Source organism: Hemicordylus capensis, chromosome 2 (assembly GCF_027244095.1).
Source record: "Hemicordylus capensis ecotype Gifberg chromosome 2, rHemCap1.1.pri, whole genome shotgun sequence".
Classification (NCBI taxonomy): domain Eukaryota; kingdom Metazoa; phylum Chordata; class Lepidosauria; order Squamata; family Cordylidae; genus Hemicordylus; species Hemicordylus capensis.
This window is the reverse complement of record NC_069658.1, coordinates 376,895,406-376,916,134: the sequence shown is the minus strand read 5'-3', so window position 1 is coordinate 376,916,134 and position 20,729 is coordinate 376,895,406. Positions and strand designations below refer to the sequence as shown.

Sequence of the window (20,729 nt, the reverse complement as noted above, 5' to 3'; positions counted from 1 at the left end):
ACATCTCTACTGATAGACTTATCCAATCATTTAAGTAAGCTGATAGTAGTCAGTTCCCGAACTGTGTACCTAATGGCCGCCTTATATCTCCATGGCCTCTATTTCAGCAAGTCTACTAACCTTTTATGGGCAAAGAAGCAACCAGCTGAAGAAAAGGCAAAAGACTGCTTGGTATTTTTTAAAAGTGCAGAGAAAAAAGTCAAGGCTTTATTTGAATCGATGGTACACAACATTCTTGAACATTTAATTTCAAGCAAACCTTAGTAGGTGAACTGTTTTCCTCATTCAAGTCTACCAAACAAAGGAGGCATAGTGACATAGTATACAGACATGAATGGTAGCATGGAGCAAAGCTTAAATATTAAGCAACTCAAGCAAGAAGGTGAAAAGCAACAATACATTACTTCTACCACTAAAGTTTCCCTGACAATATCATTCCAAACCAAGATGGCTGCAGTTTAATGCAATTCTTCACCAACCAGTATAAACTAGCCATCTTATCTGTTTTTCAGAGACTTACCCCCACCTCTCTTGTTTCACCCATAAGGTAGAAACCTGCAGCTCTTCCACATCCTACAGTGTTGTGAATGTAAAATGGGGCAGTGTTAGTGCTCTTGAAGGAAAAAAGAATTAAGAGCACTCGCTAAAAGAACGATGTTGATGCAGGCACCACTGGCTCCACCCATTATCAATCCAGACATGTACCCTTGTTAGTACAGCCCAACACCATTTTCCTGAGTAGAAACTATCCCTTTGTGCCATGGTTATCTTCCAAGATATATACACCTTCTCTAATGAAGTACCCTCCCCACTTTAAATAAAAAGGATATTACAATGCAGCATCTTGTCTCTAGAGGCAAAACACACTGTACGTGACTTGCTGTAGTAGCTTTTTGTTTTAGTGGCTTCTCATGATTTCTAAAAGTTACTGAATCACATCATGTGAGAAGAGACCACACCATTCACTTTTTGCTTTGACTGCATTGGAAAAAGTTCTGCGAAGCAATTACTTGTGATCCTTACAATCATCTGCAGTTCATAAAAGTGGCACAGCTGAACCTAGTACAGAACATCACATAAGTAATTTTTTAAAAGTAGCTGCTACAGGCTCTCCCCATTTATAAATAATTTTAAATTTTTTCCTCACAATTACTAAAACTTTAATATAGAATTGCATTGTATTATATAGTTAATATGTATTTACTGTACTTCAAATGCTATTTAAAAAATAGAAATCGGTTGCCAAATAGCCAAAGGGATTATTTTTATTACATCATCATGCATGGAGATTATGAAGCCATAATATCAGTTTATATTTGCTGGTATGGGTAACTTTTGAAAAGTGTTCTCTTCTATTAACCTGGAAGTAGTTACCTTAATGCCATACATGAGTGATAAGTCTGTGTATAGAAGGCATCCCTTGAATTTTATTTTTATTGAAACTATTTGCATGTTTGTTAGTCTTTAGATTGTGCATATGTTTTACTTAAGTTTATCATCACCATGTCAGGATACCGGGTGAATCTTGTTCTGCTATTAAGAAAATTAAATGGAAGTTGAGGTGTATACATCTTAAAAGCAGATTGAAAAATATTGAAGTAGATATTTTGACAGCAGGTACAATCCTGTGAAAAATAATTATATCTAACTCCACTGAAATAAATGGAACCAAATTACACAGTTAAATACACAAATCCCATTGAAAAAATATTGGACACTTTTTTAATCTATGGGAGAAAAGTTGAAGTAAACCAACTACTCTTGGAAACAGTAAGGCCCCAATCTGGCTGAAGTTCATTGTGAACAAGCCCCAGTGAAATAAGTTAGGACTTAATTGTGACTTACTTTCAATGGGACTTAGTCATAACTAACTTTAGCTGGATGAGAGTCCAAGTCTTGCTGTTGGATACCTATGTGCAATATATCCATGTGCTAGAAAGGAAGGAAATGTAATAACTTTGGATACCAGTTATCACCCCATCTTAGCAGTAACTCCTATTTTTAGTGGATACTGCTAAAGAATAAAAGAGCAGAGACAGACATTTGTGCACCCTCCCATTGCATTTTTTTATAAATGAGCCTTAGTCCTGGCTATCAAAATAGTTTTCACAAAGGAGGATCTTTACCATGACCACTCAAGAGATCCACGAAGTTTGCTGTTGCTGCTCTCATTACCATCTCTATGGGAAACCTTGGTCTCAAAACAGGACTGTCGGTACTTGACACCACAGCTGAATTTGGACATGCTTCTAGTAAAAGATTACAGCTCCGCTAACACCTGCACTAAAGACTAAAGCTTGTTAAGATGTAAAATCTAACACACACTAAGAACAAAAGTAAAGTGTTCAGAAGTTTACAGCCAACTTTCCAGATGTCTTGATTCCATTGCTGGGGCCTATTCAGACCATCACATTTGAAGAGTAAGAGTGCGGTACACTTTGTGATTCTTCATACTAGTAATTCAAGTGGTTCCTTGCATGTTCACTTTGAACAGGCTCCTTGGCTCATGCCTTATTTATTGCAAAACAGTTTATAAAATATGTTCTAACACTTTTCAAATTCCAAAGTAAATTTACAGTAAGTACAGGTGTCCTGGAAATGGAGTGGATTTCTTTTCTTTTTAAAAGAACAAGTTATCTCCCAGTGTACACCATCATGTAAATTTCAGAGGAAAATGACATTTCAGATATCATTTCTGGTTAGCTGATCCTCTTCGTGCCAGTGTAGGGAGGTTCCATAAAAACAGCAGATGACTAATGTCTTTGAGCTGGAAAGGAGAAGGGGAGGAGAAAACATGGTAAGTCAGGCTTTCACTGCTATGTCCGTATTTTCATACCACCTTGGAGCACAGACAGTCAATAGTTTCAGTCTTCCTTAAATAGTAGGTTTGGACGTCTTCTCTAAGCCCATACAACTACAGCCACAGTCAACTGACCAACAGATACAGAGCCCTCAACAGGCTGTTTCCATTCTTCAGAACAGTTTAAATGTAATACTTCCAATGCTATCAGTAAGACGGTCAGTAGTCTCCCAATATTGCAGATGCAGGGGCTGAGACCAGGTGTTTTGCCCAAGGTCAACTAGTGAGTTCATGGCAGAGGCAAGATTCAAACCCAAGAGCTCCTGATCTATAGCACAGTGGTTAGAGTGCTGGACTAGGACTGGAGAGACCTGTGTTCAAATCTCCATTCAGCCATGATACTAGCTGGGTGACTCTGGGCCAGTCACTTCTCTCTCAGCCTAACCTACTTCACAGGGTTGTTGTGAAAAGAAACTCAAGTATGTAGTACACTGCTCTGGCTCCTTGGAGGAAGAGCGGGATAGAAATGTAATAAATAAATAATAAATACTATGCCACACTTGTTCTCAAGTCTCACTACTGCCAGAGTTTTACCGTATGCAGTCATGACATATTAGCCATAATCCAGTGTATAGCAGTGCACACTTAAGCCCAAGTGATTACATTGGGATTTAAGTGTGCATAAGTGAGGGCATGCCCAAGAACAGAAGTCCAGTTAGTTTATCTTGCCATGGTGTTCAGAGTATATCAAAGTCAGCAACGCAAGAAGGTAAAAGTTCACAATGTTTAGGGTATGTGCGCATACATGAGTAAGAAAACTTGAATGAATCAAATGCCATTTAGTCCCAACTTCCTGTCCAAAAGGTCAGAACCAAAAACTTGAGCAATGCAGTTCAGACTGCAACATGCCACCAGTTGGAAGCACAGCAAACAAATAGCACCAGATGGCTTGAGCAAGGGAACCAAAGAAGCAGGAACAAGGGCAAGGCAGTGAATTGGAAAAAAAATGCTTTGGGAAAACCTGGCCTAAGCAGCAGAGTTGAATGGAATCTTGAACAAGGGGGAAAGGCCACATATAAAGGATAAGCAGAGCTTGTTCACTCAGAACAGACCTCTTCCACTAAACCCTCTCCATAGGAAGCATCAAGCTTTGAGCACCAAGACAGCACAACCATGTCCTAACAGGTCCTGTTTTCACCTATAAAGGCAGCCAGGAACAGTAGCCCCAATATCAAAGGGCTTGTAGGAAGTGGGAGCTTGACATTTGTATTGCGCTTTTGGAGTGCACCAAGTGCTTCATGTGTGCCATCTTGATGTCATCCTTACCACAAGCCTGGAAGCCTGGAAGTACTGTTATCCCCATTTTGCAGCTGGAGCTGGGCGGGCGGGTGGGTGGACTGGCTGGCTGGCCGGCCTAAAGCCACTGGCAGAGGCAAGGTTGGAACGAGGGAAGCCCTGATGTGCAGCTCAGTCTCTTAACCACACCCTTACATTGCCTACACTCTGGAGAGTAATGCCTCTCCAGCAGAAGAGGATAGATCTGCTATACTAGCCACAACAGAGGTGCGTACTGAATGGTTTGTGCCACCACAGCTTCTGCTTGGAATGCTACCCCTACATTCATGGTATGTTGTGATGCTCTGGGATACTGCACTGGTATCACTGCTGGTGTGCCTCATCCCCAACACTGACAAAGCAAGTCTTGGGCAAGGGGCATTAGTCATCCTGGAACAAACAGCAAGAGCATGGCTTGAAGTTACGCTCCACCACGTTGTAAGATTCCCTAACAGACTGCATTCAAATGGGCCAGGGACAGGAGAAGAGCTCCCAGCTAAAACAGCACAAGCAGCCAGAGGGGTCGGCTGGCATGGAAACAGATTCACCCTGTCAGATAGAAGCTGCCTGGAGTCTTATCTTGGGGGGAACAGGCAGCAGGTCTCCTTGCAGAGAGAAGCTCCATGAACGATTATCAAGAGCAGTGCAGTTCCAAACTGTGGATCTTTAGCATGCACAAGATAGCACCATGCTGCTGAAGAGGAGGGAGCAGCTGTAAGGATTGGCTTTGCTCCCCTGCTGTCCCCAGAAGCTCAGTATGCCTTGAGTGCTCTCTGTGTAGCCCCCTGCAGAAACAGGCCAGTTCGAGACAGTGGCTGACATGCTGTGCAGCATCTCAGCACTGGAACACACTGTACCAGGGGGCTGCTGCCCCGATACAAAGTAGCACTACTGCAGTAATCCCACCCCCATTGGGGCAGATGGGAATCGCTGCAGTAATGCTGCTTGCACAACCACTCACTCATAACAATGTCAGGGCCACCTGCATGTCCGCAGTAGTGCCAGCATGAATCATTCTAGGCTGGAACACCGCACATCATGTCAATTACTGAATGCAAACAAGGGTAAAGCTCAGAATTTATACAGCAAAGGCTGTATGGAAGCACTACAGCTTGAATGAACTCAGCATAGCCAAGCCATGGAAATGAGGCTGCAAAGGAGGCACCTGCCCATGTAGTGGCAACACACACTCCTAACACAAGCTAGAATTCAGTAGGGCACCCTGCACAACAAATGGCCTTAAAGGACATGGAATGAAGTTGTTCCCATTGGGCCAACATTGACTCAGCCCATTTGATGACGAGAAGTGGGGCGGGGTTGGTTGGTCTGAGAAAGGGCAATTGGGTGTGAGCGAGAGAGTTAGCTAGCTTTAATTTCCACTTTGGGGCTTTTATAGCCCTAGTATTTGTATACTGATGGTATCTGCAATCAGTCTGACTCATGGAAACTTGCCTTTTCTTTCTAAGAGGGCATTTTCAATTTAAACATAGGAATTCTCCAGGCCATTGATCTTCATTTATCTTGGAAAAGTCATCAGATTCTGGGCTGAATTAAGGCAGTCCAAAGACAATCTAGGTGCCCCTGCTTCAAAGTGCGCTTAATCCACAATGTACTCCCAGCTCTCAAGTTGTTATTCTCAATATGAGTTGAACTCTTCTTGTTCACAGCACCTTATATAGATAGGAGTCACAGCAGAGAGACTCCTGCCTGCAACGCTGGAGAAGCCGCTGCCAGTCAGACAATATGAGCTAGCTCTGGGTCTCACTCAGTATAAGGCAGCCACCTATGTTCCTATGGTATAATTGGAGGAGACACAAGTCTGTACGTGTTTTTAATTGTCTAAACAAGTCATTAAGAATATTAGTTATAACCATGGTAAGTAAATGTGCTTTACAATAAGCAAAAGTGAAACTAATTACTCATTTCCTTTACTTCCGATCTTCTTGTTCATAACAGTACAGTACCAAGAATGCCCCCACCCCACACAAAACAAATAGGAAAACCATCAAGAATCTCAGATGAAAGACCTCTGTAGGAAAGTTAGTTCTGTGCTTTTAGACAAATTGAAGTCAGATCAGTATATGTGCAAGATCCATAACTGTATTTCCAGACTTTTTTTCTTTCAAAGGTTGGTGGTATTAATCCTTCTCCCCTGCACCATTTCTCTGATTTAAAATCCCACCCCGCAAAAGCTGCTATTAGTTGCAGGAGGTAAAGACAGGCACCTGTTTCAATTCCTCCTCTCCCAGCACAACTGCCCCTTGTCCTACTGCTTTTAACCCCACAGAGATGTTGGGAGATCAGATCATAGCACTTCCAGGTGGTTTTTAGTAAAGACACAAAAGCAGCAGCCCAAGCACAACACCTCCAAGACATAATACAGCAATAGCACATTTAGTTGCAACTAGATTCTATTGACACCAATGGGATGAGTGAGTTGCAATTAAAATGTCATTGTGATTTTTGCTGATGCTTATTATGGATGCAACGAACTATGCAACTATTTCTGCATGCCAGAAGGGATTTGGGGCATGTTCCTCTTGAATGCTAGCTCCTCCCCATAACACATGGCAGATAACTTTTGACACGGAGAATATATATCTACTAGAAGTCTCCACTAAAAAGGCCTTTTATATAGTTGCTCTTCAAAACACTCTTACTCTGCTGTACAAAGACTTCTCTACACATTCACACTCAAGTCTTGGGAAGTACAGTGCACTGTGGAACTTATCACCAAAATTATAGAAGTGGAAACTGGTTACTGTACTTTTTTTTCATTTGAACTGCATTTTGCAAGAAGTTCAGTTTTAATGGATGTTTTAATTTCAGCATTTGATATGCATATATAAAATATGCAGCTGACAATTAGAAAACACAGGTGATACAGAATTCGTCTAGATCAGGTACCAATTTTATGAGGAATATAAGGAACATTTGCCCATGCTTCATGGGTCTACGGACCCAGGAATTGCTTCCCCTCTCACCTGAGTTAGGGGAGGCCTCTCCAGTCCACAAATCAAAACATCTGTGAACTCACACAACAGGGTAACCTGTGCATAGAACACTCTGTATGCAGAGGTTCTGCACACACTAGATGCACTGTTACATCACAACATTTATAGAACATATATGTAGGCTTTATCACATAATGACCTGTGGGCTAGAATTCTAATCAGTTTTCATCCTGTGCTGCAAATGAATCAACAACCCTGCACATGATTTTTGGATCTGAAGGACATCTGATTAGCTACACCCCTTCTGGAGACAGGAAGCCATCTTGTTTATGTATAATCTCTGTAAATTGCTTGCTATACAGGTTGAGTATCGCTTATCTGGACTGCTTGGGACCAGAAGTGTTCTGGATTTTGGAATATTTGCATAATGAGATATCTTGGGCATGGGATCCAAGTCTAAACACGAAAGGTTACTGTATTTTATTTTTTTAGGTCCAACAGAGCAGGCGTCAAACTGAGCAGGGAGTGGAGGAGGGAGGCTTTCCCTTTTCCCTCTAGCGCCAAAGTGAAAACATCAAAAACATTAAAAAGCTTCACAATAAAAACAGAGCTGCAACTAGAGAGAATTACAGACAAAACCTCGGTCACTAACAGCCATCTGAAATAAGTAAGTTTTGACTGCATGTTTAAAAGCAGCAAAATTGGGAATCTGAGAGTGAGTGAACTGAGGCGTTTTGTTATTTGTTTTGTTATGGCGCACGCCGTGGTGGTTTCCGGATTTTGGAGCATTCTGGGTTTTGGATGTCCGGAAAAGGGATACTCAACTTGCTTGCCATACATAGCATGTAATAGAATTAAGGAGTAGTAAATATATGAATATTAATAGTTATCACCAAGTGTACCTGGTGAGCCACTGTGGGAAACAGCATGCTGGACATGCCTAGGCCTGATCCAGCCAGGCTCTCCTGGAGTTATATGTGGAGGGAGGGTGGGCATAATGCAAGGACCCTTGAGGGATGCAACATATGTCTGTGTACAGACACACATTTCAGCCACCTGCAAAATCCTTGGCAGTAAGCGTCGGGCTAAGAACAGAGTGCAGGGTTTCCTCTCCCCATAACAGCATCCCCAGCTTCTGTGATTTACACATGCTGGTATGAGAGGAAAGGAGTGACACCACTGGATACGACCCTGCCTCCAACATCAAAAATCAATGCTCTGCCTTGCCTTGCTCTCTCTCTTCATCTACTTCATTCCATCCTGGGTTCTGTCTCTTGGCCATCGTAGCATGCTGCTGAATACTGAGAACTTGTGTGTGTTTTAGATAATCAGAAGTACATGTGTTGTCGCCAAGCGCCAAACCATTGAAAACCTAGAGTGCAGAACATCCCTTCCAGGAAAGGGCATCCGCTTTACCCACTGAGGTTTTTACTATTCTCCTACAAATTCAAACTTGCACTTCCTCCCAAGGCTATTGTGGTATTAGGCATGTTTAAATAGCCATGTTAATCAGCAGCCAGCACACTTAACCTATAAACAAGTTTTCTCATTCCGGCATGAAGACAAATCCTGTGTAAATTCTAATTCTATTTCTAATTCAACATCGCCTACTAATTATGGTAAAATTGGTATCTATCTATCAGCCAAGCAGAATGCATCCATTAATTTCAACCTTTGTCCTTTAATCCATTATATTGCTATTTTGCACCACGTTGTCTTCTTGCTTCCCAGCTGTACAGAATTTGTTGTTGCTGTCTAATAACTGGTTCACCTGCATGTAAACATTTACTACCCCTGCTAACTGGGCAAAGAGGCACCTTTTAACGTGGTGATGCTCTTTATTTAGCAGGGGGAGAGTAACTGGCCCTATCCACCCCCAGCACAGTACCTCCAGTGACTATTGTTGGTGTCTATCTCATCTTTATTTCTAGATTGTGAGCCCTTTGGGGACAGGGAGCCATCTTATTTGTTTTATTTCTCTTTGTAAACCGCCCTGAGCCATTTTTGGAAGGGCGGTATAGAAATCGAATTAATAATAATAATAATACTTTTACAGAATGTGACTCCCAAACCCATAAGACTATGAAAAGGAAGTAGGAGAGATTTCTCATTTCTCTTCATCTAATGAAATTATGATTATTTAAACTGCCTGTATTCAAATTATTTAAACTGTCTATATCTCTTAAGCAAACTGTACCAAACTGTAGAAGGACTTGTCTACAGAGCAGATTAACCCATACTAAAAAGGTTATTTAACATGCTAATTAATTCTTATTAAAATGCTTGTATAGACAAGTTACTGTCACAGCTCCAAGGAGGAAAGCACATAGAGTACATTCCACATGTATAATTTATTTTTATCCTCCACCCCCCGCCCCAGAGTTTGTTACATGTTTATAACATCTACTCTGTGCACTGATCATGTAGGAAGATATTATGCATGTCACCACTTATGCTAGATCTCAACAATGCAAAGAAGTCTTCTCAAACTAGGGCTATAGTGTTTAATTAAGAACTCTCTGATCAACCAAAAAGGTGTGTCCAATTAACCAGACAGCAGCTTTTAAAAGCTGTATTAGCCTCCCTACAAGTCCTACGAACAACCTGTGGCAAGAGCCATCTCAGAAGTGGCATTCCTTCCTCTGTGAGGAAGTGGGCAAGGCCTCCTGGGAAATGATGCTTGCTACAACATGTGTATGCATCATCCAGCAAACAAGGGCAGTGCACTTCTTTCTTTAGAACTCCTGTTCTCAAACAAATGTATGCAGATTTAATATATACATTAAAGTTCAAATAATTAGATCTTAATCTGGTAACAACCAAACTAAAACCGTAAGTGTAACTGTGCAATCCAATCCAGGTCTGCACATTTAACCTGCACTGAAATCACAGACTGAGCACATAATTTCTACAGAATTGCAATACAATTCTCACAGGTATGACACCTGGGAATAGAACTGGTAGGTGAGAGCAACAAGGTGTTAGGGCTCCATTATCAGTCGGAAGTAGTTTTGTTTACGATAACAAGCCATCTGTTCCACCACTAGTTTCAGTCTGTTAATACTGTATCCCATAGGTACAATTTGGGGTATGAAGCACTGAAAGTTACACTAAAATAAACCACTAACTTCAAAGTCTCATTTCTAGTTCAAAGGCTTCAGTTCCTCCGTAGGTATACAGGGATAGATTCCATGTTCCTTCCACTACAAAGGTAATCAGCTAAAGTGGAGTAAGCAAAGATGTTTGATATCCCCAGCCCAAAACAAGAAATACACAAGCAAAAGGACTGCACAGAAACTGAGAGTTAGTTTCTATTACTATATAAATATTCACACGTGATCCACCCCCCACCCCCCAAAAAAAATTCAACAGGTTGTGTCCAAAGACTGCCTGCTGTTACCAATTCCTGTCCCTATTTACAATTGTCCCTGAGAGTCCCCTCAAACCACAAGGGCACTTTTGGGAAGCACAGGCTGCTGCAGTTTTCATGCTACATTTTTGCTCATTTTGTTGAATGTTGTGCCTGACATACTGAACAGTTGTGCTTGATGAACTCTTCTGCACATGCATGGAGGGGAAGAGAGATTTCCGGCAATCCCACCACTCTTCTGCAGCAGCCTGTGCTTCCCAAAAGTGCCCTTGTGGGGTTTTTTTTGGGGGGGGGGGCTCTCAGGGACATATTTTCAGGAGGCACAGGTGGCTGCAGCAGAGAGGTGAGACTGGCCAAAAATTGCTCTGCCCTCCATCTGCAGAACTGATTCCTAAGAGCAAGCCTTACTCAGTATGTGTCAGGCTGCATTTGATTCTGTTTGCAGGAAAGAGAATACACAGTATAGGAGTGAAATATGCTATTAAGGCATTAATTGTGTGTTTTCTAATTTCAAAAAGCATTGATTGAAGGCAAGTTTGTTTCCCTATAGGTTTGGAGATTTATAATCACCTAGCGAAGAGCTCTTCAAAAAAGCTGAGAAAGTTAGAGCAGATTTCAAAGTTGTACACAGCACCAGAATAACCCTTAATATCTATAAAATTATGTTTAAAGAACATACCTTAGCGAACTGTCACAAGAGCCTTCTCTCATTAATTCTTTAGAGTGTGTATTTGAGATACACAGATATGAATTTAGGTTTCACTCATCCCACAACCACCCCAAGTGCTAAGTCACGTACAATGGCCATGTGGATTTCTTGGGAATGAAAGCAGGCATTTCTCACAACAGTGTAAAGCCAGAACAAGTAAAAGCTAGCCAAGTCCATTGGAAAGTGTGGCATCTACAAGTAAGTGAACCAACTGCATATACATGCCCACCAATGTAGAGCACAAGACATGCAGAAGATCTTACAAGCTAGTGGATGCTGGGATTAAGTAACATCAAATGGTGGAAAAGGTTAGTCCTCTGGAAAGATACTCTATCCTTTATAGAATGTTTGACAAGGATTTACTGAGAGGAAGCAGATTGTTGAGTAATTTATCAAAAATTAGAACCTTATTTATCTGTACACAAATGGTGTTTTATATGCGATTAGTGTAACTAATTTAGAGTGTTGAGCAAGAAAGAATTACTTCAGTTTTAAAATGTCTCCTAAATAGTGTGTGGACAGAAAACAACCTTGTTTCCTGATTATTTTTTCAAAGCTTTTTGAGAAACACACACAAATAATTAGATTTAGTCAATTTTATTTACAGTTCTTTTTGTACATTTCAGAGCATTACACAATTACATTTTCCATATTTTCTGACCTGCAAACAGATACCTTAAATGGAAATATTTAAAAAAAATATGCAGTTCGGTACATCCAAATGCAACAATTACACATCTGACAGTTCACAAAGTGTAATTTACTAGGACGTATCCTAAGAATTTAAGAACAAGTAGTCAGGAAAAAAATCTGACCAATTATTTACACAACACAAAATCTCTCAAGCTAAACCTGCTCAGGACAATTGTCCTAGGAGCCCCCCTCCCCCGAAAGGAAGTGATGATTCACACCTATGCAGCATTAACAGCCCTTGATCCCAAATACGGAGGAATTTTCTGGACCTGACTGAGTAATTGGCTTCCTCTTAACTTGCCAAAACCTGAAGTTCACACTTATATCCCTGGGTGCATAGCATTGAGTGTTTAGAAAGCGTTGACCACCAACATTCATTTAAAAGATCACACATTTCTAACAAAGTTCAGTTTGAATTGGCTTCTAAAAGGACCAGTCCTTCTAAAAGTGGCCAGTGTGAATGAAAATATTTTTAAGCATAGGTTAAACTCTTTGGGCCCGCTCATTCTATTAAAATTAATTGGGGGTAAAAACACTGAAGTAAAATTCAAAGGCTTGGACAGGGCCGAGGGCTCTGCATTTAAGGTGGACCATCCAGGTCATGTCTACAACTTCCATTTCTTGTGTCTACCACCCCCTCCCCCCTTTTCAACACACTTGACATGGTATATATAGTGGGTAGAAACGAGTAAAAATTCCCTGCAAATAAACTGCTCTTCAGCTGAGGTTATGGCTCCTGTGCATGGGGTGATCAGAGGAATTTTAACTTTTACAAAAGTGTTTAAGAGTCCTCTTGAAAAATACTGAGATTTCACTTTAGGTTAATTTGATTGCATGTACAATTTGTTAAGTATAACTTTCAGTCAAGATATCTTGCTACAAATGGAAATTTCAGTATAAAAAAAGCAGCCAACAGTGCAATTTTTGTTTTAAATTGGCCAAGTCCTTCATGGTCTTTAACTAGGCTATACATTTCATGGAGCCTCCACATTTTTCGCCTACCTTACTGTTCATGTTCATGTTTCAAACTGTGTCAGCAGGGCTCGAACTTCAGGAGTTAGCTGCTTAGCAGCCTTGGCTGCTTCTGTAATGGCCTTGCGGTAAAGACCTTTTCTCTTCTTATTAAATCGCGACTGAAAGTTTTCTAAAAAGGGGGAGAGCTGTGAAAGAGCAAGGAAAGATGTTGTTGGGGACCCAAACCATGAAATACGAGCTTCCTGTCGGACTAAAAGGCCATTATCTTTCCGGCTCACAGTTATAGTAAGAATACGGGCTGGCCACCATGGGAAGCCATATATCTTGGCCCAAACAATGTCTCCTACACATATGGTCCTGCCATCTGGGGTGACACATTTAGAGACATTTTTTGAAAAGACTTTCATTTTCAAGGAATTACTGAGCTTTTTCTCTTCCTTTGAAGAGGACGAGGAGGAGGAGGAGGAAGGTGCATGCATGCTGCCAGGAGGAAAATCAAAGCTTTCAGTAGAACTACACTCAGAGTTGGTGGACTTCAAGTCATCTGTGCTATCACTACTACACACTGATGCACTGGAAGAGTCAGGTTTATTTTTATTAAGGGTCATGTAAACCGTTATATTGCTTTTGCTGCCTCTCTTGCCCAGTGTCTGCTGTTCATCCTGATCAACAGGTACATGCACTTCATTTGTGTCCTGAACCTCACTGCTGGCCTCTTCAGGACCTTCTGAGGGGCTCTGATTTTCTGAAGGGGCCTCACCTGCTGAGCGGGTGGAGGAGCAGCGAGACTGGGGCTTAGCTGCCATCTTGCCACTCTGCAATTTCTCAAGCCCTGTCTTGAGAGAAGAGTCGTTTTCTTCATTTCGATATCTTTGTGGTTTTAGTCGCAATCGTGGGGGCAGGGAACCTGAGCTGGTGTTCTGAAGACGCCGTGTGAAGTGGACCTTTGAATGTGCATTTTTGGAAGTAGAGGTTGCACTTTGTTTCTTTTGTGCCTTCTCTTTGGCTATTTTCAAAACTTCCCGAGCTTTTGCATGATCCATGTTTTTGCTCTGGAGAACCTTTTTAGTATTTAACTGTGTTTTTGACATATTTGCTTGAGTGGAAACTTTGACTACTTTGCTTCTGCTGTGGGCAATATTTCCAACTTTGACCACAGAATTCCTTTTCTGGCTTTCATTTTGGCTTTTCCCATCAACTTTAAGATCAGTTTTAATTTTTTTATTCACAGTAGTTATGCTCTCATTTCTTCGTTTTCTACTATCCTCATACTTTGAGGAGTCGCTTGCATTGCTGCCCTTTTTAATTTCTTTTTTCTCTGCAACAATACTGTTCTTACATTTGTCACACAAGACCTGTCTGGGTCGTAGTTTGATAGCATTCATAATAGAAGTGGGTTCCTCCCTGTACATTTTCCGCTTGGGCCGTTTAATTTTCCGAGGTGGAGGCTGAGGTATTGACTGGTTATATGTGTCCCTGATAAACAAAGGAGGAGGATATGGTGCTCCCTCGTGGAAAAGGGGAGGTGGTTTGGAAGTCCATAGGCTTTTAGCTAGGTTAGATTCTGATTGCTGGATGGGAGAAGAGTCTGTGACTACACCATTGGCTTCACATTTCACCTGTGTCTCATCTTGGAATGATTTACTTTGGAGCTGCATCGCTTCAGGTTTATCCTTATATTCCCTTTTGGGAAATATGGTCACAGGGATTCCATGGGGTCCAAACCTTAAAGAGAGAGAGAGAGACACACACAGGGAGAGTTAGATATGAATCTCCTTTATTTGACTCGCTTTTAAGAAGACCAAACAAGGACATTTCCAGACATCGTAGTTAACTAATGTTTCATAGTCCATGAAGCAAGATTTTAGAATACACCAAATAAAAATGGTTCAGTTGAGAACTACTGCTCTAGAGATAACCACATGGGTTCGATCTGGTCATTTTCACTTAGATCCGAGCCTGGGTTCCACAAATGTGATCACCAATGATAACAGTGAAACTCTTCTTAGCAACTGCTTGGCCAGTTCCAGTATGATATGCAATAATCCTGCCCTTCCCCAAGTTCACTATGTAAAGAACCTGGAAGGATATCAGAAGCAACAAGAGGGTTTCTCAAAGTCTGGTGTGAAGCAAGGCCTCTCTTCCCTCATATGCTGGATGAATCTGAAATGTACCACAAATCAAAACTTGGCTATCAAGACATGAGGTTCTCTCATCTGTATGTGACCTTATGATTTTTAGGCTCATCTAACTGAAAAAAATATTTTCTAGACTTCAACTGATCGGGCAAATTAGGAACTTGTAGAACTGAGTCACAATTAAAACTCAGAAATCCATACAATCAATTCAGCTCTTGAGCACAGACCACACTCAGTAACATGAAGTTGTGTTAAGTGTTAACTGGGGTCTATGAATTCAAGATAAATGTGGTGCCCAAAATAGTTCTCTCGTAGAGACTGGAAATGGGAACTTAATAATAAAATACTGTTGCCATTATCAGAAGGGCAGGAAATTTGATTTATCCAATTTAAAAAATTGAACAGAGTGTCTGTATCTGCAAACACTTGCTAAGTGGCACAGGGTGTGGAGTTAAGATTTCTGAATTGACTCTATAAGTCACTATATGTACAAAATGAGGGTCTTGTTACCCAAAGTGGGCAATGCTACACCCAAATACATACCTTTTATATTCTTTCAGCAGCAAGCCTTGCCTACAGTTTCCTATGCTGCCCCTGCATCACTTTGCATCGCTGAAAACTGATGAGTAAGTAGAGCTACAGGTAGGTTGCCATGCCACAACCTTAGCCAAGATTTACTTATGAAAACATTTATATATCATCTTTCCACTCACCAAGATACTCAATGTGTCCAACAAGGTAAGTAAAAATATCTTATGTAACCCTCAACTCGCCCCACACATCTCCCTGTCTCTCAGTTACTCCCTTCAACATCCACACTACTATGCTTTAGGGAGGAGAGTTGGTTCTGTGGTAGCAAGCATGAATTGCCCCCTTTGCTAAGCAGGGTCCACCCTGGTTTGCATTTGAATGGGAGACATGTGAGCACTGTAAGATATTCCCCTTAGGGCAGGGCTGCTCAACTTTGGCCCTCCTGCAGATGTTTGTTTCTTTATTTATGCAAGCAAATTTAATGACCCCCTGACTTCCATAGACTTGAGGCAGTTTACATAAATTAAAACAAAAACAAGAGGAAAAAAGGGGGGAAACAAACACACAAATAAAAGCCTGGCAAAATAAATAAGTTTTCAAAAGCCTCTTAGAGGTCAGAAGGGAGGTGGCATTATGACTCTTAGGAGGCAGGGTGCTCCAGAAGGAGTGGACTGCAACAGAGAAGGCCCTCCCACGTACCTCCCCTGGGCCTGAAACTCTGAGAAGGCCCACCTGAGACGACCTCATACTGGCAACCAGTGCAGTGACCACAACAAAAGTGAAACATGGTCATATTTTCTGCTGCCCATAAGCAGCCGGGCCACGGCATTTTGGGCCAGCTGAAGCTTCTGAGTAGTCTTCAAAGGCAACCCCAGGCAGAGCACATTACAATAGTCCAACCGAGAGGTGACAAGGGCATGAGTCACAGTTACTAGGGCCTGCCAGTCAAGGTAAGGCCGCAGTAGGTACACGAGACGAAGCTTGGCAAAGGCTCTCCTGGCCATGGCTTCCACCTGCTATTCTAGCAGGAGCTGAGAGTCCAGGATGACCCCCCAAATCACAAGCCTGCTCTTTCAAGCGGAGCATGACCCCATCAAGGGAGACACTCAAAACTGGAACCTGGCCAGATGTTGGCCCACAATTCCCATAATCCATGGCTATTGGCCACTGTTTTCTGGGGATTATGGGAGCCGTAGTCCAAAAACAGCTGGGGGGCCTAAAGTTGAGCAGGCCTGCCTTAGGGGATGGGGTTGCTCCAGGAAGGTTCCATGTTCCCTCCCTGGCATCTCCAATATAGGGCTGAGAGAGACTCCTGCCTGCAACCTTGGAGAAGCCGCTGCCAGTCTGTGTAGACAATACTGAGCTAGATGGACCAGTGATCGAACTTGATATAAGACAGCTTCCTATGCTCCTTTTTGTAAATTATACTTGTACACCACAAGTTTTTGCAAAGGCAAATCACCTTGGATTTCTCCTACTTACACCAACCACTAGGAAGCTATCCAACATCCCATGGAAAAACACAGTCAAAAGACACACTAGCTATACGAACCCTCCCCAGGAACAATTATCTTGCGGTTTTGCTTTTCATGCAAATTATGTCCTGGCCTATAGACAGGTATAGCTTGCTCAAACAGATGAGATATAACCTGCTTCTCCTTTATTTAGGATTGATTCAGGATAAGTTAAAAGCAAGAGGAGAGATTGGGGAGCTCAATGGAGTTTGTCAGTTACTAGATATTTCAAATCTGCGAATTTTCAAGTTCTACACAATCCCACACATGAAGCTATGAATTTAGGAGTTCTTTTATATTGAATGTGTGTTTGTTCCCTTTTCTATAAGAAGAGTCTTGGGGTTCTATGCCCCTCAGGACCTTTGCACATGATACAGTCACTATCCCATTGTTCTCATCATATATTTTGAACTCCTTCCCACAGAAGGTCTGTGCTGCCTCAACTCTCCCGGCCTTTGAGTACTTACTTAAAACGTATTTAAAATTTATTCCAAAGCAATGTTCCACCATTGCTTTGAAACTGTTGAGCTGGAAATATTTGCAGCAGATAAAGCTTTATACTGTCTTATTCTGGGGATATGTTTATGTTTTTATGTGGATTTGTATTCTACTTTATTATACTGTTAGATGCCTTGGTCTTATGACAAGTGGCCTATATATACTGAAGATTTTTTTAAAAAGATACATTGGGCTATTGTTACTTTCCCCCCCACTTCCCAGAAATAGCCCATTACTCAGGGCATCTCATAAGACTGCTTTTCTACCTAACATTTGGTAAGAAATCACATACATATTATGATTTATGGTGTATCTGGCCATAAATGCAAGTTAGAGATGGACAAACAGGGACACCACCACACACATAGCAATCTCATAAGCCTTCTCCCCTTTGGAAAGTAGGCTAAAAATGGTGACTGCCATGAACCAGCCCTGGGAACACGATCAGCACTTCAAGTGCTTCTGAAGCCTCTGCTGCCCAGGGTTGCAGCAAAACAGGTTAAAGGATCTGGAATTTAACTGCACAGTCTGAGAGTGCAGGACCGCTTTCCATTCCTGAGCCTCTTACACACAGTGCTCTCTCTTTTTAGCATTTGGCAAGTACTTGTACTGCAAACTTGACAAATTTTAAACAGCCTGCTTATGGACTCATAGGTCCCAATGTCATTTATTTCTGGCAGAAATAAAACAGTATGTCAATAGTAAGAATGCCTGCCTCCTAGTTCCTACATGCAACAATTTAACTCTTTCTTTATATTTATCCCATTAGCCCAAAGCACAATGAGACCAAACTGACTTTGGAGGACTCAAAACCCTTCTCTAGCATAATCCATGCAGAGTTAAGCACTTTTAAGAGAGAATCCGAGGTTTCCAAGGGCCAGTAGGACCAGGGAGCAGAGTTCAAATCCCCATTCAGCCATGAAATGTCTGAATTATAAAATGTACTTATAAAATGTAAAAAGTTTTAGTATTTCCAATTCCAATGGAAGAGATTTAAGCATGTACTTGACTCTCTTAGCGAACAAATGAGAACCAACAATACTTAACTTTGCCTAGATTTCACCACCTAGAGACTTCTATATTAGACGGTATAGAAATTCAACCAATCAATCATTCAATAACACCCTCTGATATTAGAAATCTATATTTCTAGTCAACATATCCCAATGTAAATGTTCCCTGTTCATCTAGTATAAACAGCAGTCAGCACCGGTGTTCCCTCTATTTTTTTTCATCTGTGTGCAGAATGTGTTTTGTTCTGGGCAACAGTATCAAGGCAGTGTGCCCACATGAGCATTTAGAAAGGGGCCTTCCCGATTCAACCTGAGTAGGATCTAAAATCAACTGAGCGGACATCAACTTGTGAGTGTGCACACATGTGCATGCCTTAGAGGAAACACTGGTCAGCACACTATCTCCTTAACAATGCTTAAATATATCTTGCAAACTGAACCAACAGTTTCTGTAAGTAAGATTAGACCATAATCACATTTGCCAATAATGAAAAACTACAAGCATCCTATGTACCACTTTGTACACTTTACTACAGGAAATGTTTGAAATAAATCCACACTACAGTGTGCAAACATGACTCAATGTGCAATCTACTCATGATACAGCCATTCATATCAGGTTCAGTTCCAGATTTAAGGGGGCCCTCAGCAAGGTGATCTCTCATGAGCCCCCATGCCCTTACCAAGGCAGTAGGTGCATGTTTCTTTCCTTTGTGGTGTACGTTCAGGTATTTTTCTAATGTGTCTACCACACTTTCCCCCACTACAATGCCTCATGTAGCATCACAGTGCTACATGACACACTGTGAAAGGAAAAAACCATGGTGGGCAGCAGCCACATGTTAGAACACCACTGGTTTTTGCTGGCCCAAAGAGAATGAAATAAATCAACATCTGCCGTTATTGAAAAGGGCCGTTATTAGTAGATACCAGTTACTGGCTGGGGTCAATCCTGACCATAGAGCCAGAGCAGGCATCAGCAGAGGGGGCCCCTTGGGATGCCTTGTCCCAGTGCCAACCACAATTAATGATCCGTGCAACTTGTGTAACAAAATTTTTGGAGTATAGTTTAAGAAATAAAGCTTCCACTAGAATTCTGGCAGACATGTCAAGAATCTATATTCTTCACAGTGGCTTGGATCTAAAAAGCATTTAGCTCGAGTGGAAAGGGATGGGTGTCTGTAGTAAACAGACTTCCATCTACAATCCCCCATGCCATATCCCACACTATACCAGCGATTATACTATATCCCCCAACACTCAGAATTAGCTTTGCAAAGAGCACTGAGGCCTGTACGGGAAAGCCCTGCTGTGTGAGCAGACTACCATTTGCAGTCCTTCAAATTCAAACAATGGTTTATTCACTGAAATAGCTATTAAGTTCTGTGTAGACCTGGCACCTTGGACAATGGAATATTTTTCAAGCCTTGTCTACTTTAGATTCCTATAAATCCAAGTGGTTTTTTAAAACCTATGCAGAAAAGTAAATCACTTAATTGCTTCCTAACACTATGCCAGTTTGAGATTCAATGAGAAGTCTCAAAATCATGGCCCAGGCACACCATCTAAGTGGCCATTTCTGTAGAATCACTGCAAGTCGTAAACCTAAGGCACACCCTCAGCAACAAATATGTCTTATGTCACAAATTTCAAGGTAGTGGGGCCAAAGTCATCGGTGAGTTATGCAATCGGAAAGTAACCCAATGCATGCTTATTGTAAATGCACATTCCAGGTTAGGGGACATGTTGAAAGCAGATAAAACTGCTAGTAAGCACCACTGACAAAGTTCCAGACTAACCAACTTAGAGAATCTAGTCAGGTTTCACCAACAGTTATAGTGAGAGAGCTTCCAAATGCCAAAATAATCAAGGAAACGGATGTATTTGACACACTGAGGCACTTCACATGAGTGTGAAGCAGTGCTAGATGGGGTTTGTGCAGGGAGAGGGGGCTTAGCCCACTCTTCCCGCACATGGGCAGTTATTCATTGCTGGGTGGCCGCATCGGCTGCCCCGATGGCCAGCTGTTCTGGCCAGCCGCAGCTTTGTTTGGCACTCCGGGGGAAGGGGAGCGCCACCATATTGCACCCCGGCCCCCCGAACCCCAGGAAGGTGCCACTGCCCCCCCGGCTGACACGGAGCACTCGCTCTGTTAACTTCATTTAGGGGCAGAGGCTTTTAGGTGGGCTAGCCGCCAAA

The 20,729-nt window shown here is 41.8% G+C and overlaps 1 protein-coding gene across 3 annotated transcripts in view; it reads right to left on the bottom strand.

The window, feature by feature from the left end:
- Positions 1 to 172: 172 nt before the first annotated feature.
- The window catches only part of PWWP2A (PWWP domain containing 2A), a 31,418-nt gene continuing 10,861 nt past the window's right edge, over positions 173 to 20,729 (bottom strand). The window contains exons 2-3 of one of the 3 annotated variants that reach the window (XM_053293938.1): positions 13,597 to 14,561; positions 173 to 2,767 (exon numbers count right to left, since the gene is read on the bottom strand). In XM_053293938.1, coding sequence (XP_053149913.1) covers positions 2,754 to 2,767; positions 13,597 to 14,561 — 979 coding nt within the window. In that variant the 3' untranslated portion in view covers positions 173 to 2,753. Of the gene's footprint in view, positions 2,768 to 11,749; positions 14,562 to 20,729 lie in introns of those variants that run through there. The other 2 variants (XM_053293936.1, XM_053293939.1) reach the window with 2 other exon arrangements.